At 40.9% G+C, this 19,314-nt stretch overlaps 1 protein-coding gene across 1 annotated transcript; it reads left to right on the forward strand.

Annotated features, from left to right (window-relative positions):
• LOC139159189 (vomeronasal type-2 receptor 26-like) lies at positions 1-18,011 on the forward strand. Its single transcript, XM_070736541.1, has 5 exons — positions 1-258; positions 3,599-4,387; positions 14,406-14,618; positions 15,768-15,894; positions 17,101-18,011. Exons 1-5 carry the CDS (start codon positions 1-3, stop codon positions 18,009-18,011), a joined length of 2,298 nt encoding a protein of 765 aa, XP_070592642.1.
• Positions 18,012-19,314: the final 1,303 nt, after the last annotated feature.

Raw genomic sequence — 19,314 nt, forward strand, 5'->3', positions numbered from 1 at the left:
ATGGTTTTTGCCATTCAAACGGTGAACAAGAATCCCCAGCTCCTGCCCAATCTCACACTTGGCTACAACATGCATGACAACTATGTCAGTACCTTTGCTACTTCAGATGTGTTGCTGGACATCCTGTCTACTGGACAAGCCAATGTTCCCAACTACAGCTGTGGAAGAAAAGAAAACCTTTTGGCTCTTGTTGATGCAGCTAAGAGGGAAATCTCCATTCAGATGTCAACATTAGTAGGCACCTACAAAATCCCACAGGTTTGTGTGTGAGAGAGAGAGATCAGGAGCTTTTTGATGAACTTGTGCTAATATTCAGGTTTTTGGAAGATGTTGTATAGATGTTATGTTTACTTTTGTGATGTTAAGGGTTTCTGCAGTGTGTTGCTTGTTTGTTTGTTTACTAAAGTTGGAAGGGACCTTGTAGGTCATCTAGTCCAACCCACTGCTCGAGCACGATCCCTATGCCACCCCAGACAAATGGCAGTCCAATCTCTTCTTGAATGTCTCAAGTAGTGGAGCATTCACAACCTCCGCAGGCAAGCCATTCCACTGGTTGATCACTCTCACCGTTAGGAAGTTCCTCCTTGCTTTCAGGTTAAATATCTCTTGGTCAACTTCCATCCATTGTTCCTTGTTTGACTTTCTGGTGCTTTAGTAAACAGCCCGATCCCCTCTTCTCTGTGTCTAAAGGTCCAGGTGGGCTTGTTGCTCAAGTACCTGACTCCCAGATGCATGTCAACAGCCCTGCCTGTGCTGCTTGAGAAGGTATCCGGGCTGGCGGTAGGGTTCCCCAGACTTATTGTCTTGGGGGACTTTAACCTACTGTCACTCGGTGAAACCTCTGGGCTAGCACAGGGGTTCATGGCCACCATGACAGCCATGGACCTGACTCAAGTAGTACAGGGTCCAACTCACAAGGGGGGGCACGCACCCGACATGGTATTCCTCTCTGAGCAATTGGATAATGGTTTGAGACTAAGGGGCTTAGAAGTGTTGCCTTTGTCATGGTCAGACAATTTTCTACTGCGGCTTAACTTCTTGGCTCCAATCCTTCCCTGCAAGGAGGCGGAACCAACTAAGTGGTTCTGCCCAGACGCCTGATGGACCCAGAGGGCTTTCAGAGGGTGCTTGGGGTTATTCCAGATGCACTCATCCACAGTTCGGCAGAGTCTCTTGCTGTAGCCTGGAACAAGGCTGCAACAGAGGCTCTTGACTGGATTGCGCCGTTGCGACCTCTCCGCAGCACTAGACCCCAGAGAGCTCCTTGGTTTACTGATGAGCTCCAGAAGTTGAAACACCAGAATAGACATCTAGAGAAGCGATGGAGGAAAAGTAAGTCCGAATCCAATCGAACACTTGTAAGAGCTCATAGTAAGACTTACAAAGTGGCACTCAAGGCAGCAAGACGCGTATCATGCCGCATTGATTGCATCAGCGGAATCTCGCCTGGCCGTTCTGTTTAGGGTGACCCGCTCCCTTCTTAATCAGGGGGGAGTTGGGGAGCCCTTGCAGAGTAGCGCGAGGATTTTAACACATTTTTCGCTGATAAAGTCGCTCGGATCCGAGCAGACCTCGACAACGAGTCAGTCGAGGTGACTGTCTGGGAAAAGTTTGATCTGGTGACACCTGATGAAGTGGACAAGGCCATTGGAGCAGTGAGTTCTGCCACCTGTTTACTGGATCCATGTCCCTCCTGGCTGGTTTCGGCCAGCAGGGAGGTGACATGGAGCTGGGTCCAGGAGATTGTCAATGCTTCTTTGTGGAGGGGGTCCTTTCCGGCTCCCTACAAGGAGCCACTTGTGCGCCCCCTCCTCAAGAAGCCTTCCCTGGACCCAGTCATTCTTAATAACTATCGTCCAGTCTCCAACCTTCCCTTTATGGGGAAGGTTGTTGAGAAGGTGATGGTGCTCCAGCTCCAGCGGTCCTTGGAAGAAGCTGATTATCTAGGCCCTCAGCAGTCAGGATTCAGGCCTGGCTACAGCACAGAAACTGCTTTGGTCGTGTTGGTGGATGATCTCTGACGGGCCCGGGACAGAGGTTTATCTTCTTTCCTGGTGCTTCTCGACCTCTCAGCAGCTTTTGATACCATCGACCATGGTATCCTTCTGCGCCGGCTGGAGGGGTTGGGAGTGGGAGGCATTGTTCTTCAGTGGTTCTGCTCCTACCTCCTACAAAAAAACATGTAACATATATATACATATATATATATATACATACATACATACATACATACATACATACATACATACATACATATATATATAAAATGTTTGTAGCTGGAATTTTAAAATTAAGGGAGACTAGGATGGTCCCATTTCGGCCTTGTTCTGGCCTCATCAGCTAGCCACACCCTTCCTTACTGGGAGAGAATTAGCAGTTGAGCCACCAGACCTGATACCTCCAGCTCTGTACCAGGGAGGGGCTATATGTTTTTTTATGTCGGATCACCCTGGTATATTGAAGGAACGTCACAGCTCCTTTTTGCCTCTAGGCCCAACCCAAGACCATTTCAAGGCAGTTAATTTATTCATAGCCGACAACTATATTCTGTATGTATCAAATGTTTTTAGCTGGAATTTTAAAATTAAGGGAGACTAGGATGGTCCCATTTCGGCCTTTCATTATTACTATCTGCAAAGAATATTTTCCAAGCCCTAAGTCTTTGCAGAGTTTTTTCATTGCTATAACTTGCTCCAAATACGTTTTTTTCCAGCCCTAACCAGGTGCTAACAATATTCCCAGTTCTTCCCGCTTGCAAACTCTTTCATTGTTACACTCTATGAATAATGTTTTCCAAACCCTGTCTTTGTAGTGTTAGTAGTAGTAGTAGTAGCAGCAGCAGCAGCAGCAACAACAATAATAATAATAATAATAATTTATTAGATTTGTATTATTGTGGCTCACAGCAACAATAATAACAATATCATAAATCTAATACTTAAAAAGCATCTAAAACCCATCATACAACACAAGCATACCATATATAATCTATATACGCCCAGGGGTGGGGTGTATCTCAATTCCCCCATGCCTGGCAATATAGGTGGGTCTTAAGCAAGTATTTGTAGGTTTTGTAGGTTTTTTAATTGTTCTACTTGCTCAGAATTTTTCTTTCCAGCCCTAACCAGGTTCTAACAATGTTCCCAGCTCTGACCAAATTGAGCGGCATTACATAAAAGCAAGCATTTCTTCAATGGGGATTTTACACTCTGACAAAGTTAATAGAGGACTGATGAAAGCTTAGTAGATTTTTAGTGTTTTTAGTAGTTTTAAATAAATTGTAAATGTTCCAGAGATTGTGATGTCTATCATTTCTTCATCTACAACTATACGTAACTCGTGTGTGTGTGTGTGTGTCCATGTCTATTTCTGTGATCATATTTTTTAAAAAATTGAGAATTTATTTCAACAATAAAGTTCAGTTGGGATGTGCATCTGCGTCTCTTATTGTGGTAAACTAGTGGAATATAACAGAAAGATGATACTCACTCTTTATTCTTATTCTTTTTAACTGAAGTATTTTTTCTTTTATTTTTATGTATAGTTAATGTTCTGTACTTTATATCTTGCATCACAGTGTTCTTCATTGCTTTTTCAGATCAGTGATGGAATTGTTTCAGAGGCTCTGAATAATAACCTTGAAATTCCTTTTTTCCACCGGATTCTCCCCCAGAAAGGATTCCAGTACCCAAGAATTGTCCAAGTGCTCCTCTATTTCAGATGGACCTTGATTGGGCTCTTTACTTCAGACACAGAGGAGGGAGAGAATTTCATGAGGACTTTTACTCCTATGCTTGTCAGGAATGGAATTTGTGTCGTTATTGTACAACGATTCTCAGCAACTGGACAAACAGCACCCCTCTGGGATGCCGTCTCTAAGTGGAGACAAGTCAATGTCTTCGTGAACTACATAGAAATGGTTAATGTTTGGGACAGAATTCATACTTTGCAGTTAATATTTGAAAGTGTTCCAGGACCTGTTGAAGGGAAAGTCTGGATAGTAGAAAGCATTGAATATTTGGTACTGGGACAGGAGAGCCTTTACAAATATGTCCATGGTATTTGGAGTTTTGCTTTTCAGGAGAAAACAAGGCCAAAAGAAGATCCCTTTGAAACCAAACTTTATGTGCGGTTGGAAGATCGGTATTTCCACTGTTCTTTTTCAAAGCACATTTCTTCTGTCAAAGGTCGGAAAAGATGCATCCAGAAAGCCCCATTAGAGACTAAAGAGGAATGGAGGAAGGTATGGATATCTTTTCACCTTCATTTGCACAGTGTTATTAAGACTCTGGCCTATGCCTTGAAAGCTGCATATTCTTCCAAATCCAGAAGGAGAAGCAAGCAGAGTGAAGAGAATTTGAGGGCTCCAAGACTGCAGCCATGGCAGGTATGGAATCCCTACCAGGATTAATGACACTCCTAAGGAGGGGGAGGGGGACTTTGTCAACCTCCTGTACTACAAAAGGCTAACAGTTTGGCTAATTTAACCACACATTGAATATTATTGTGGGCATGGCAGAAGAAGAAGTTTTGGCTGAACTCTAGAAAGACCAAATGGTTTCTGCTGCATGGATCTTCAGGATCTGAAAATTTAGCATCTTTAGTTCTAGATGGGGTTGCACTACGCCTGAAAGATCTGGTCCACAACTTTGAAAATTATTCTGAATTTTCAACTCCTATTTCAATAAACAGGTGGCAGTCACAGCTATGAATGGCTTCTCTCCCACTGTGCAACTTGCTCCCTTCCTCCTCATCCTTTTAGTTGCAATTTTTATTGGGATTAGAAACATTTATTATTTATTTTGAATAGAATAGAATAGAATTCTTTATTGGGCAAGTGTGATTGGACACACAAGGAATTTGTCATTGGTGTATATGCTCTCATTTATTGGCCTTAATGTATAATGACAAGTGTTATTTCAAGGTGAGATGTGTGGCAAACAAATCTGATGAATGAGTGAATGAATGAATGAATGAATGAATGGTGAGAAAGAGAAAGAAAGGAAGGAAGGAAGGAAAGAAAGAAAGAAAGAAAGAAAGAAAGAAAGAAAGAAAGAAGGATAAAAAGAGTAGGAACTATAACTGCTCATTTTAAAGCAATGTATAAATCGCTGCATGTAGGATATGAGGGTGGTAGAATTTTACATTCATCAGTTTGAAGAACCTAGCACTTGAGTAGGGATTCCTCCCCACAAAGCATTTATCTTGCTGTTTGTGTTGTGTTCTAAAATCTCTCCTTTAATAAACTAGACCAGTATTCCCTCTAATTTTTTTTTTTTTTTGAGAAAAAGTTTTATTAGTTTTTATCAAAGTTATACAAACTGAAATAATGGGAAACTTTTCAAACAATATTTCTCATATTACAAACCACGACCACTCAAGGTTATATAAGAAACATAAAATAAGTCAAAAAGATATATATAAAAGTTTTCCCCCATAACAATTACACTAATCTCTTTCCCCCCCAACCTCCCCCCCCGAACTTCCCAGAGTGAAATCAACTTTTCAATTCCCTCAAAATCAAAATCATACATATTTAAATTCTATATTAGCTATTATCTCTCCCTAACTCTACTGCTTTCACACCCAAATCCATTTAGGCTCCTTATACTATTAAAAAATCCTAAACTATTCATATACTATTTGAAGTTTTTTTGAGTGATATTTAATTTGAATATAATCAATCCATTTTTTCCAGTCCAATATATATTTTTCATTCGAGTGATCCTTCATGTAGGCCGATATCTTCGCCATCTCTGCTAGATTCATGATCTTTAATGTCCATTCTTGAATTGTGGGTAACTCTTCCTTCTTCCAATATTGGGCGATCAAGAGTCTCGCTGCTGTTATTAGATTCAGTATCAATTTAGTCTCTATACTTGTACAGTCTGTGGTAATACCTAATAAGAACAACTGTGGTATAAACTTCAGTTTTTTCTTAAGAACATTTTGCATAATCCACCATATTTTTATCCAAAATGCTTTTACTTTTACACATGTCCACCACACATGAAAATAAGTAGCGTCCATACAATCACATTGCCAGCATTTAGGCTGTATATCAGGATACATACTAGCCAACTTCTTAGGGTCCAAGTGCCATCTATAAAGCATTTTATAAAAGTTTTCTCTCAAATTTTGAGCTTGTGTGAATTTAACATTTCTTACCCAAATTACTTCCCATGTATCTAATGTAATCGTTTCCTCAAAATTCTGTGACCATTTTATCATACAATCCTTAATTAGTTCTGTTTCAGAGTCTTTTTCTATAAGTATGTTATATATTCTTTTTATGTGCATTGGACCTTGGTCCTTAATTTGTTTTATTAATTGTCCTTCCTGTTGTTCCATACCAAGTCTTTGATCCTTTTGCCATCTATCCTTCAACTGTGAGTATTGAAACCATGTTTGCACTAATCCTTCTTCTTTTAAATCATTCAAAGATTTTAATTGTAATACTCCTTCATTTAATTTCAGTAATTCCTTATATGTTACAACATCTTGCCTTTGTTCTGTACTAGTATTCTCTATTGCGTGTCTGGGCGCCACCCATATAGGTACTTTATAATCCATTATCCCTTGATATTTTCTCCAGACACGCAACAGAGCATTCATTAGTACATGGCTCTTGAAAGTCCTGTCCACCTTTTGATTATAAACCAAATATGCATGCCAGCCATATAACAATTCATACCCTTCTATATTCAATATCATTTCATTAGTTAAGTTTACCCAATCACTTATAGTTACCAAAACTGTTGCATCATAATACAATTTTAAATTAGGCAATTTTAAACCACCTCTTTCTCTTATATCCTGCATTATTTTCATTTTTACTCTTGGTTTTTTCCCTTGCCATACATATTTAATAATTCCTCTCTGCCATTCCAACAATTTTGAATAATTTTTAAGTATTGGAATCATTTGAAACAAGAACAAAAATTTAGGTAAAACATTCATTTTGATTACCGCTATCCTCCCCAACAGTGATAATTGCAATTTTTTCCATTTATCCATCTCTATCTGTATCTTGGACCATAAAGTTTCATAGTTATACTTATATAATTTTCCATTCTCTGCTGAAATATAAACTCCCAGGTATTTTACTTTTTTCACAATCTCACATCCAGTTGCCTTTATCAAACCATCTTTTTGATTCCCTGTCATATTTATTGTTAACATCTTGGTTTTCCCCACATTAATTTTAAAACCCGATACTTTCCCATACTCCTTGATAATTTCCATTAATACCTTAGTAGATTGTAGAGGCTGTGTTAATGTTACCACCACATCATCTGCAAATGCACGCACTCTATAATCATGATGTTTAACTTTAACCCCCCTTATTTCCTCTACTTTACGTATTTTATTTAACAACATTTCCAAAGTCAATATAAACAATAATGGTGATAATGGGCAACCCTGCCTTGTACCTTTACCAATTTGAAAAGATTCTGTTAAATTCCCATTAATTATTATCTGTGCAGTTTGTTCTTTATATATTGCTTTAATAGACTGATTAAAATGTTCTCCCATTTGCATCTTTTGAAGTATCTTTTCCAAAAATTGCCAATTCAATCTGTCAAATGCTTTCTCGGCATCTAAAAACATTAACACCACCGGAGTCTGAATATCTCTCCTAAGATACTCCAATACAGTGATCCCCCGGGTATCGCGACCCCGATCATTGCGAAACGGCTATATCGCGAGTTTTCAACCCGGAAGTAACACCATCTGCACGCATGCGTAGATGGTGGAGTTTGCGTTCCGGCAGATCAGCTGCTGGGCGGCCGAAGGAACGTTCCCTGGGTCTTCCCGCCGGCATGGGGGGCTTCCTAGCACCCCCCAAACCCGGGTTGGGGGCTGGGGGGGGTGCTAGGAAGCTCCCCATGTTGGCAGCGACATTTTAAAACACCCGCGCGGCTTCCAAACTGAGCCCTAAAGCCAAGCGCCAAAGGCGAACTTCTGCGCTTGGCTTCAGGACTCAGTTTGGAAGCCGCGCGAGTGTTTTAACAGGTCTCCGCCAACATGGGGAGCTTCCTAGCACCCCCCCGAGCCCCCAACCCGGGTTTGGGGGGTGCTAGGAAGCTCCCATTGTTGGCGGAGACCTTTTAAAACACTCGCGCGGCTTCCAAACTGAGTCCTGAAGCCAAGCGCCAAAGGCGAACTTCTGCGCTTGGCTTCAGGACTCAGTTTGGAAGCCGCGCGAGTGTTTTAACAGGTCTCCGCCAACATGGGGAGCTTCCTAGCACCCCCCCCAGCCCCCAACCCGGGTTTGGGGGGTGCTAGGAAGCTCCCATTGTTGGCGGAGACCTTTTAAAACACCCGCGCGGCTTCCAAACTGAGTCCTGAAGCCAAGCGCCAAAGGCGAACTTCTGCGCTTGGCTTCAGGACTCAGTTTGGAAGCCGCGCGAGTGTTTTAAAAGGTCTCCGCCAACAATGGGAGCTTCCTAGCACCCCCCAAACCCGGGTTGGGGGCTGGGGGGGGTGCTAGGAAGCTCCCCATGTTGGCGGAGACCTGTTAAAACACTCGCGCGGCTTCCAAACTGAGTCCTGAAGCCAAGCGCAGAAGTTCGCCTTTGGCGCTTGGCTTCAGGACTCAGTTTGGAAGCCGCGCGGGTGTTTTAAAAGGTCTCCGCCAACAATGGGATCTTCCTAGCACCCCCCAAACCCGGGTTGGGGGCTCGGGGGGGTGCTAGGAAGCTCCCCATGTTGGCGGAGACCTGTTAAAACACTCGCGCGGCTTCCAAACTGAGTCCTGAAGCCAAGCGCAGAAGTTCGCCTTTGGCGCTTGGCTTCAGGACTCAGTTTGGAAGCCGCGCGAGTGTTTTAAAAGGTCTCCGCCAACAATGGGAGCTTCCTAGCACCCCCAAACCCGGGTTGGGGGCTCGGGGGGGTGCTAGGAAGCTCCCCATGTTGGCGGAGACCTGTTAAAACACTCGCGCGGCTTCCAAACTGAGTCCTGAAGCCAAGCGCAGAAGTTCGCCTTTGGCGCTTGGCTTTAGGGCTCAGTTTGGAAGCTGCGCGGGTGTTTTAAAACGTCGCTGCCAACATGGGGAGCTTCCTAGCACCCCCCAAACCCGGGTTGGGGGCTCGGGAGGGTGCTAGGAAGCTCCCCATGTTGGCGGAGACCTGTTAAAACACTCGTGCGGCTTCCAAACTGAGTCCTGAAGCCAAGCGCAGAAGTTCGCCTTTGGCGCTTGGCTTTAGGGCTCAGTTTGTAAGCCGCGCGGGTGTTTTAAAACCCCAATCTTCGGCTCCTCGCTGCTGCGGCGGAAGTAAAAACACCATCTGCGCATGCGCAGATGGTGTTTTTACTTCCGCAGCGCTACTTCGCGAAAACCCGATCATTGCGAGGGGTCCTGGAACGGAACCCTCGCAATGATCGGGGGATCACTGTATATTCACAATTTGTCTAACATTCTCTCTCATCTGTCTACCTTGTATAAAACCTGTTTGGTCTTTATGTATTATCTGTTGCATGATTGGCATCAGTCTATTAGCTAAAATTTTTGTAAAATTTTTATAATCTATATTAAGCAGTGATATAGGTCTATAATTCTTAGGCTGAGTATGATCTTGATCTTCTTTAGGAATTAGAGAAATAAAAGTTGTTTTCCATGATGGGGGGACCCTATTTCCTTCTAGTATTTTATTGAATAATTCTTTAAGTGGTTCTACTATCTCATCCTGAAGGCTCTTATAATACACTGCTGTCAAACCATCCGTGCCTGGAGCTTTACCTATTTTTAACTGTTTAATTGCCAGTAAAATCTCATCTTTAGTTATATATGAGTTTAATTTCTCTTTTTGTGCTTCGGGGATTTTAAGAGTACACTCCTTATCTAAATATCTATCTATGTCAGTACCTTGTATTTTGTCTTTTGTGTACAGATCTCTATAAAAATCTATAAAAGCCTTTTTAATCAAATCCTGTTGAAATACCTCTTTACCTTTATATAATACCTTATCTATTGTTCGCGATTTTTGCTTTTTCCTTAACATATATACTAACCACCTACCAGGTTTATTGGCATTACAAAAATTGTTATGTTTTACATATTGCAAGTTAGTAGCTACTTGGTCTGAAACCAACATGTTAAATTGTGATCTTAATAATGTAATTATTTCTCTAATTTTCTTATCTTCTGGGTTATATATCAATTCTTGTTCTTTCTTTTTAATTTCTTTTTCCAATTCCTCTTTTTTTTGTTTCTGTTTCCGTCTATAAACATTATTCTGGTTTATTAATACCCCCCTCATAAAGGCTTTACTTGCGTCCCAGACCATATCTATCGTTGTTTCCTTTTGCATATTTAAGGTAAAAAATTCCTTCATCAGCTTTTTACATTCCGAAACGTTCCCATCATATCTAAATAAATTTTCATTTAGACGCCACGTTCTCCTAGGTTTCTCTCCCGTTTCCAACTCCATCCATACTGGACTATGGTCTGACAGCGTTCATGGACAAATCTTTATCTTCTTAACCCTAGAACAAAAATCATTTGTTATTAGTATAAAGTCAATTCTTGAGAATGAGTGATGCCTATCTGAAAAAAAAGTAAAATCTCGTTCTTTATCATTCCTTTCTCTCCATAAGTCTCTTAATTCTATATCCTCCATCATATCAAAAAACGATTTAGGAAGCTTAGCCTTATTTTGAATATTCTTAGAAGGGCCCTTCTTGTCTATTTTAACATCAATTACTCCATTCCAATCTCCCATCACTATATATGATTTACGATCCAAGTTTATTAATTTTTTGTGTAATAACTCATAAAATTTCCCTTGCTGTTGGTTAGGTGCGTATATTCCAACTACCGTAAAATTCTTTGTCTCTATTGTTAAGTCAATTATTATATATCTGCCCAGATTATCAGCTTCAATCACTTTAACTTTAAGATCAGGTCTTACATATACAACAATTCCATTCTTTTTTTCCGGAGCCGATGCAATATATGGTGTCCCTAGTTTTGCGTTTTGTAAAAACTTTTGATCTTCCAGTTTTATATGAGTCTCTTGCAAGCATATTATATCATTTTTAAATTGTTTAAAATAATGAAATACTTTTCTTCTTTTTTGCGGTGAGTTTAAACCATTAACATTCCATGTCAAAAATTTAATTGCCATCTTTGGCACCCAAAAGCCTCTGGAGCACTGCCTCCAGGTTCGCTGGAGTCGTTTTAGATCTGACTCCTCCCACTGCTTTCGATCCATCCACCACTTGGGCATATGTCATCAAGGGTAGCTTGGTCTCTTGCTCTCTACGCCTTGCTACTGCGCGTGTTTGCCTCTGGTCTTGTGGTTTTAGATGTTTCTGGGTTTTACCCCGAACTGTTATCTCTTCTAGTGGTTGTATTGCGCCTTCTTGTATAGCCATCGCTCCTTCCTGTGCCTGCTCCTTCCTTGGTGCTATTGCTTGTTCCTGACGTGCCTTTAAAATTTTTTCATAAAAATCTCTTGCTTTCACTACTGTATTAAGACGATGCCTTTCTCCATTGTATGTAACTATTAATCCATATGGGACATCCCATCTATATTGTACTTGTCGCATTTTTAGCTCAGAAACCAGAAAAGAATAGTCCTTCCTTGCTTTTAACATCTTAGGAGGGATTTCTTTCAGTACAGCAACTTCTTGCCCTAGAACTTGAAGTTTGTTCTGAAATGAGTGTTGTATAACTCTGTTTCTTGCACCTCTTGTAACAAAATATATAACAACATCTCTTGGTAATTTCCTTTGTCTGGCAATCCATGAGTTCACACGGTAAATTTTATCAATATTCCAAGCCCAGTCAACATCTTTATCCTCTAGAAATTTCTCCAGGGCGTCTGCAAAAATTTGTCTTAAATCTTCTCCTTCATTTTCTCTCAGACCTCTTATTCTGATAGCCCCTTCCATAGATCTATATTGCATCATTACACATTCAGCATCTGATATTTCTCTCTTCTCTTGTACCTCCTCCATTTTATTTTCCAGCTGTAAATTAACTTGTTCGATTTCTTGTATTTGTAACAGTATCCCTTGAAATGCTAAAACAATATCCTCCCTCATCGCGTCATGTTGATGTTGAATTGTTTCCATCACACTATCAACTTTTTCCTCCCATTTCTCCTCCATTTTCTGAATTTTTCCATCTAACTCTTCTGATTGTTTTTTAAATCCCATTTGTAAAGCCTGGTGCAGCTCCTGTATAGTTGTGGCTGGTGGATCTAGGAATGGAGCTTTAGGCTGTTGTTTAGAAGCCATTTCCAAATCAATTTGTCTATCCCTTCTTCTTAATATTCTTTCTTAAGTACTTTATCCCCACTTTTTCTTTCCTTCTTTTTTCCTCCCTTCCAGAAGACTAATTGTTAAGTTTACAAGGGAAGACCGTTTAAAGTAAACAGGAAAAGTCTTTAAGCCGGCTCGAATTTACAATCGCTAACGATCGCTAACGATCACTCTCGCTCAAACTTTCACTTTTCACTTTCGTTTCTGCCTAGCACAGCACCATTTTCAGAGCCGCTTTACTTCCGCTGAGCTCAGAAGAGAATTTTAATAGAGTTGAAAAAAAAGACGATACTTGCTATTTTCTTTCCTTTTCTTTCCTTTTCCCTCGCAATTCACTCTGCCTGCAGCAATATTCTTCCAAAAGCCTTAGTTGTTACAATCTTGCAGGGGTGGTCATGTCACTTCGGTCTGCTTTGATTCAGCAGAGACACCTCGGAAGCGGAGCTTTCGCCGGGCACAATAGGGAGCTTCCCTCTTACCTCCCCGGAAAATTCCCTGGGGGGTCAAAAGGGGCTCTACCCTTACCCAGCTACTCTCTTCACCCTTTTCTCACAGGGGGCGAAGTTTTCAAGCCGCTAGACAGCCGATTTTCGCTGTTCTAGCGACTACACTATCTCGAGGGTTGGCAGTCCCAGAAGAGGCTGCCTGCAGCAACAATGGAGCCACCGGAAGACTCTATTTTTTTTTTGAGGGGGCGGAAATGTATAGTGTCTGAGCGGCAGTCCCTTTGGGACTGGGCGGCACAGAAATAATAAATAAATAAATAAACAAACAAACAAACAAATAAAAAACCCACCCTGTTTTGCCTCAGAGAATTTCAAAATAAAATACTGTACTGTGTGTCTATAACAGTGAGCTCATAATAGGGCAACTCTATCAATATCAAAATACCACTTAAATAGTTGAGCTAGTTTCAAACTAGATTTTGATTTTCTTTCTCTCTTCCTTACTCCCATTCTTTTTCTTTCTCTTTTTCTTCCTCTCTTTTTTCTGTTTCTCTCTCTTCCTCTCTTCCTCTCTCTCCCCTTCCCTCTCACTCTTTCCCTCTCGGCTTCTGGGCAGGTTTGGAAAACTCTGAGTTGATGATGATTTTTAAGTGAGCGATTGCTCACTGCTTAGCTTACAGGGAACTATGGACTAGACTAGACTAGACTAGAATAGTACAGAACAGAACAGAATTTTATTGGCCAAGTGTGATTAAACAAACAAGGAATTTTTTAGTGCATAAGCTCAGTGTGCATTATAAAAAAGATAAGTTCGTCAAGAATCATAAGGTACAACATTTAATGATAGTCCGGGTACAAGTAAGCAATCAAATTATATTAGGAACATATATAACATGTATAAACATATATAAATTGTAAGGATACAAGCAACAAAGTTACAGTCATACAGTCATTTGTGGAAGGAAATGGGTGACGGGAATGATGAAAAGATTAATAGCTCTTAAGTAGAAAAGTTTGTATGTAGAAGCAATTTTCCGTGCCCAGATGCTCCAGGAGGCAACCTCGCACTGGGTGTATGGGAGGCAGCACGAGGGAGTCACCACAGTGAAGTGATTTATTCTCTCTCTAGAGAAAGGAAAATGCTCCATTTGGTCTGGGCTGCCCAGAACGAAGGGAGTGTTTCTTTTCTCTGGGTGCTGGCAGAGGATTATTCCCTCTCCAAGTGCCCAGAGAAAGGAAAATGCTTTGTTCACTCTGGACTGCTAAAGCATGCTTAAACGCCACCAAAAGGATCCTCTGGCAGGCCAGAAAAGCCCAAGATGGCCAAGATTAAAGGGGGAATGGCAGGAAACTGGGTGGGCCTTCGTGCCACTCTCAAATTTCCTGCAAAATTTTTCTGGGCTCAGGTTCTTAAGTTGAAAATGGTTCTTAAGAAGAGGCAAAAAAATCTTGAACACCCGGTTCTTATTTAGAAAAGTTCTTAAGTAGAGGCATTCTTAAGTAGAGGTTCCATTGTATATGATTGGCCAATTTATCTGAGCCTTTTTCATTTTTGAAGAAAGTTGGCAACACTTGTTCTCTCAACTCACTATATTTGCAACTTCGACAACTGTAGGCAAAAGAGATATTTTTTTAAAAAAAACACCTAAATTTTCTGTTTTTAATATTCCTGGATGTTTCTGTTCTAGTTCCATCCATTTCTGGAGAAGAATGAGTTTTGCAATATTTCCCATCGGAAATTGTACTTGGACCAAAATGGAGCTATAACAGCAGATCTGAATGTCATAAGCTGGGTGTTTATTCCCTGGTTTGATCCTCTGGAAGAGCAGCTGGGAAGTTTTGAAAGGCAGAGATTTACAGTCAATGAAGATACAATGTCAATTCTAAACATGCTCAACAAGGTGAGAGAAATTGGTGTCCATTCTCTATCTATCCAAAGCCTGAGCACCCATTTCAAGTTGGCTCACCCCAGTGATGGTGAACCTTTTTTGGTTCATGTGCCAAAAGGGAGTATGTGGGTGGACCAGCGCCCATGCACATGCCCACATCAATTCCCTCCCCCTATGCATGTGCACCTCCCCATACTGACACTCCACATCCACACAACACCCTCCGGCCTCACTGAAGCCTGGGATGATGAAAAAATGGCCAAACGGGAAAACAGGAAGTTTGGAAAAATGGACTTCTGATTGGCCCGTTGTGCTGTTTTTCACACTCCAGAGCTTCAGGGAAACTTCCTGAAGCTTTGGAGTGTGAAAAACAGCACAACAGGCAAAACGGAAGTCTGTTCCTCCAAATTTCTTTTTATATATATATATATATATGTTTTCATAGATTTTCATGGGTACAGGTATGACGGTCTTGGTATATTCGGGTTTCTTCCCATGTAGGATTTGGAAATTTCTGGCGACGTTTCGACGAGGTCTCACTCGTCATCTTCAGGCTGGTGTTTCTGTCCTTGTTCTCAGGCAAACACTGCGAGATCTAAGCTGCCTTCCTTCTATAAATACTGGTGGCTGGGTGTGGTTTGATGGCTCAGCAATTGACTGCTGTGTAGAAACTTCCTGGTGAGTCAGTGGGGTAACAATTGGGGTCGTTGATGTTGCTGAGGTATGCTGATTAGTTAATGGTTGTAGATTAGGCGTGATATCCTGAGTAGTTGGAACTTGCAGGCTACTTGATTGTTTTACAATGTGTGTTCTGAGTCTGGTTTCTATGGCTGGGATATGTTTGAGGGCTGGTTTCCAGATGTCTGGTAGGCGGGAGGTATCATCCCGCTTGTTCATATTTTGGGGATGTTTTTCTATCTCGATGGCTTCCATAAGTGCAGATTTAGTAGAAAGTCTGACAGTGTTGAGGGAATTATTTGTTTAGTAGAGTGATGGCATTCGGAAAAAAACTGTTCTTGTGTCTAGTTGTCTTGGTGTGCAGTGCTCTGTAGCGACGTTTTGAGGGTAGGAGTTGGCTGGCTAATATTCATTTTTACCTTTATTTTACATGGCTGATAAGGACTAAATATTTTCTTGGACATTTCTGGTTTTTCTGCTCAGTCTCTGCCTCAGTCCCAGTGTGTGGAAAATTGTCACCCTGGATTTGTCAAGCGGAAGCGAGAAGGGGAGCCAGTTTGCTGCTATGACTGTGTTCCTTGTCCAGAGGGGACCATCTCCACTCAGGAAGGTGAGTGACACCAGAAAAAAGAAAAGGCCAGGCCTTGTGGAACTGGATTCGTCTGCATCATTTTCATGAAAATGCAGATTAAAAGACAGGCTAAGCTCAACTGTTTTCTCATTCATTTCTAACTACTTTGAGCTAGTTCGAGATAGCAGAGTTTGGCAGATTGGACAAACTTTACTTTTGGCAGCTTTCCCCCTTAACCCTGCTGTTCTGTTCACATTTACTATACACAAGTTTTGTTCCTGGGTCCTTTTGGCCCAAGATTCAAAAATGTTGATTTTAGCTACTGTAAGTGCTATTTTTTGAATACCTTTTGCATTGGTATACTAATTTGAACATTCCTGATCATAAAGAAATGAAAAATGAAATGAAAAAATTAATGCTTATTTGTTTATTTTGCTCAGAAAAGCCCCCCCCCAGGCTGTGCACAATTATTTAACTTTATATATAGATTACGCTTCAAATTTTCAATTTTTTTAATACCTTTGGCATTGGCATTCCAATTTGAACATTCCTGATCCTAAACAAATGAAAAATGAAATGAAAATATTAATGCTTATTTATTTATTTTGCTCACAGATTAGGCTGCAAGTATTCTGCTACACTGGTATTTTATTAAACAATATAATACTACACCATTTAGTTCCGAATACTTTTTTCCTTGTTTTCCTCCTCTAAAATCTAATTGCGTCTTATACACCGGTGCGTCTTATACACTGGAAAATACGGTAGTTACATTGTGCATCAAGGAATACTAGTTAAAGGTTGAGTCAGACTTTCATCCTTCTGAGGTTGGTAAAATGAGAATCCAGATTGCTGGGGGCAATAGGATGACTCTATAAAGCATTTAGAGATGGCTACAAGGCACTGTGAAGCAGTATATAAGTAAGTGCTATTGCTGTCTTCTGATTTAAGTATATTAAGAGTGGCCATCCAGCAACATTCAGGAACGGTATCTAGAAAGATTAACTAATCCTGTAAAATCCTACAGTGGTTCTGCATATTAAACATTGATCTGCTCATATTCCATAAATATTAGCTATATATTTATATATTATAAAATTGTATTATTAACTGTATCCTGATGAGCTATTAAAACATGCATTTGAAGGAAAAAAATCTGGTACCAGATGTTGTCTCAAGAAGCTACTTCTTAAAATGTCAATGGAGAGATTGTTAAAAAATAAATAAATCTTTTGGTATTTTCAGATACAGAAAAATGCTCCAAATGTCCACCTGATCAATATCCAAACAAGGAAAAAGTCCAATGTGTCCCCAAAATTATAACCTTCCTGTCTTATGAAGAAAATCTAGGCATCATCCTAGTGTCTTGTGCTCTATTCTTATTCTTAACCACAGTGTTTATTTTAATTATATTCATTAAATACCGAGAAACACCCATTGTTAAAGCCAACAACCGGGACCTCTCATACATCCTCCTGGTCTCCCTCCTATTTTGCTTCTTGTCTCCCTTACTCTTCATTGGTCAACGAAGGAAAGCCACCTGCCTTCTCCGACAAACAGTGTTCAGCATTGTCTTCTCAACTGCCATTTCTTCTCTTTTGGCCAAAACAATCACAGTAGTGTTGGCTTTCCTAGCAACAAAACCAGGAAACCAAGTGAAGAAATGGCTGGGGAAGAGCTTGGCCAATTCCATCATCCTTTCTTGTACTGCTGGTCAAGTTATCATCTGCTCCATCTGGCTAGAGTTTTTTCCTCCATTCCCTGACTCTGATTTCCATTCCCAGTCTGGAGAGGTCATCTTGCAATGCAATGAAGGGGCTGTTGTCATGTTCTACATCACCCTCAGCTACATGGGTGTCTTGGCTGCCATCTGCTTCATGGTGGCGTTCCTGGCCAGGAATCTCCCTGGGGCTTTCAATGAAGCCAAGTTGATCACTTTCAGCATGCTAGTGTTCTGCAGTGTTTGGGTGAGCTTTGTCCCCACCTACCTGAGCACCAAAGGGAAATACATGGTGGCTGTTCAGGTCTTCTCCATATTGGTTTCCAGTGCTGGTCTACTGGGCTGCATCTTCATCCCCAAATGCTACATTATCGTCCTGAGACCAGCCCTGAATACAAAGGAGCAGCTTACGACCAGAAAAAATGTAGAAATTTGAGACAGAAAGTTTGCATCATTCCACACTGAGAAGATGATCCAAACTTCTCTCCAAACTTAAGAGGACCAATGATTTTGCTTGAATTAATTAAAGAATTTTGGAAGATATGATCCCAATATTAAAATTCTAAAATGTACACTAACCTTTCTTGAATTCTCAAGGCAGCATATCTGTCTTATATCCTTAGTTTATTGAGGTCTGAGATGCCACATCCTGCTTTTTGAAAAATGACCCTTGTTGGATTTCTGTTGATATGCTTAATAAAAATGGCATTTGGTGTTAGAAAAAAGAAATGCTTTATCTATAAATTTTATAATAGAAGTGAAAAATGATTGAACATCATTGAGATTGTCATTGAGCTTGCTACCCTGGTGTCAATTCTGAAGTTGACCTGACTGAGGTAATCTTTGAGGCTTCAGCATTGCCATAATGAAGAGGAATAGGGAGGGGATAGTAGGCTGGGGTACATACAAAATTGGTGAAACCACACTCAACACAAGTGACTGTGAGAGAGATCTGGGAGTCTGGGTGGACAACCAACTAAATTTGAGCCAGCAATGTGCAGCAGTAGCTAAAAAATACCAACATAATTTTGAGCTGCATCAACAGAGGGATACAATCTAGGACTAAGGAGGTACTAACACCACTCTATAATACTCTAGTCAGACCACACCTAGAGTACTGCATTCAATTTTTGGCTCCACACTACAAAAAAGATATTGAAACTCTGGGAAAAGTTCAGAAGAGAGCAACCATAATAATAAAGGGATTGGAAACTAAAACATACCAGGAAAGGTTGCAGGAACAGGGCATGGATAGTCTAGTGAAGAGGAGGTCCAGGGAGAACATGATAGCAGTCTTCAAATATTTGAGAGTCTGCCACAGTGAGGAGGGAGGGTCACACTATTTTCTGAAGCAGCAGAGGGCCAGACAAGGAGCAGTGGATGGAAGCTGACCAAGGGGAGATTCAACCTAGTAATAAGGAAGAACTTTCTCATGGTGAGAATGATCAACCGGTGGAATGGCCTGCCTGCAGAAGTTGTGAATGCCGCAATGCTGGAGATCTTCAAGAAGAGATTGGACTGCCGTATGTCTGGGATGTTATAGAGTCTCCTGCACGAGCAGAAGGTTGGACTAGAAGACCACCAGGTCTCTTCCAACACAAACTATAAATAGAATGGGGAGTGGGTTGCCCCCGTGAAATGCTTATATTCTTTTCAGGTTTCTGGTATTTGTACAACTAGCTATTTCATGGAATATAATTCACGTGGTGCATTTGTATTATGACTTTTTTTGTTGCCTA

The sequence above is a fragment of the Erythrolamprus reginae genome, chromosome 2 (assembly GCF_031021105.1).
Source record: "Erythrolamprus reginae isolate rEryReg1 chromosome 2, rEryReg1.hap1, whole genome shotgun sequence".
Lineage (NCBI taxonomy): Eukaryota > Metazoa > Chordata > Lepidosauria > Squamata > Dipsadidae > Erythrolamprus > Erythrolamprus reginae.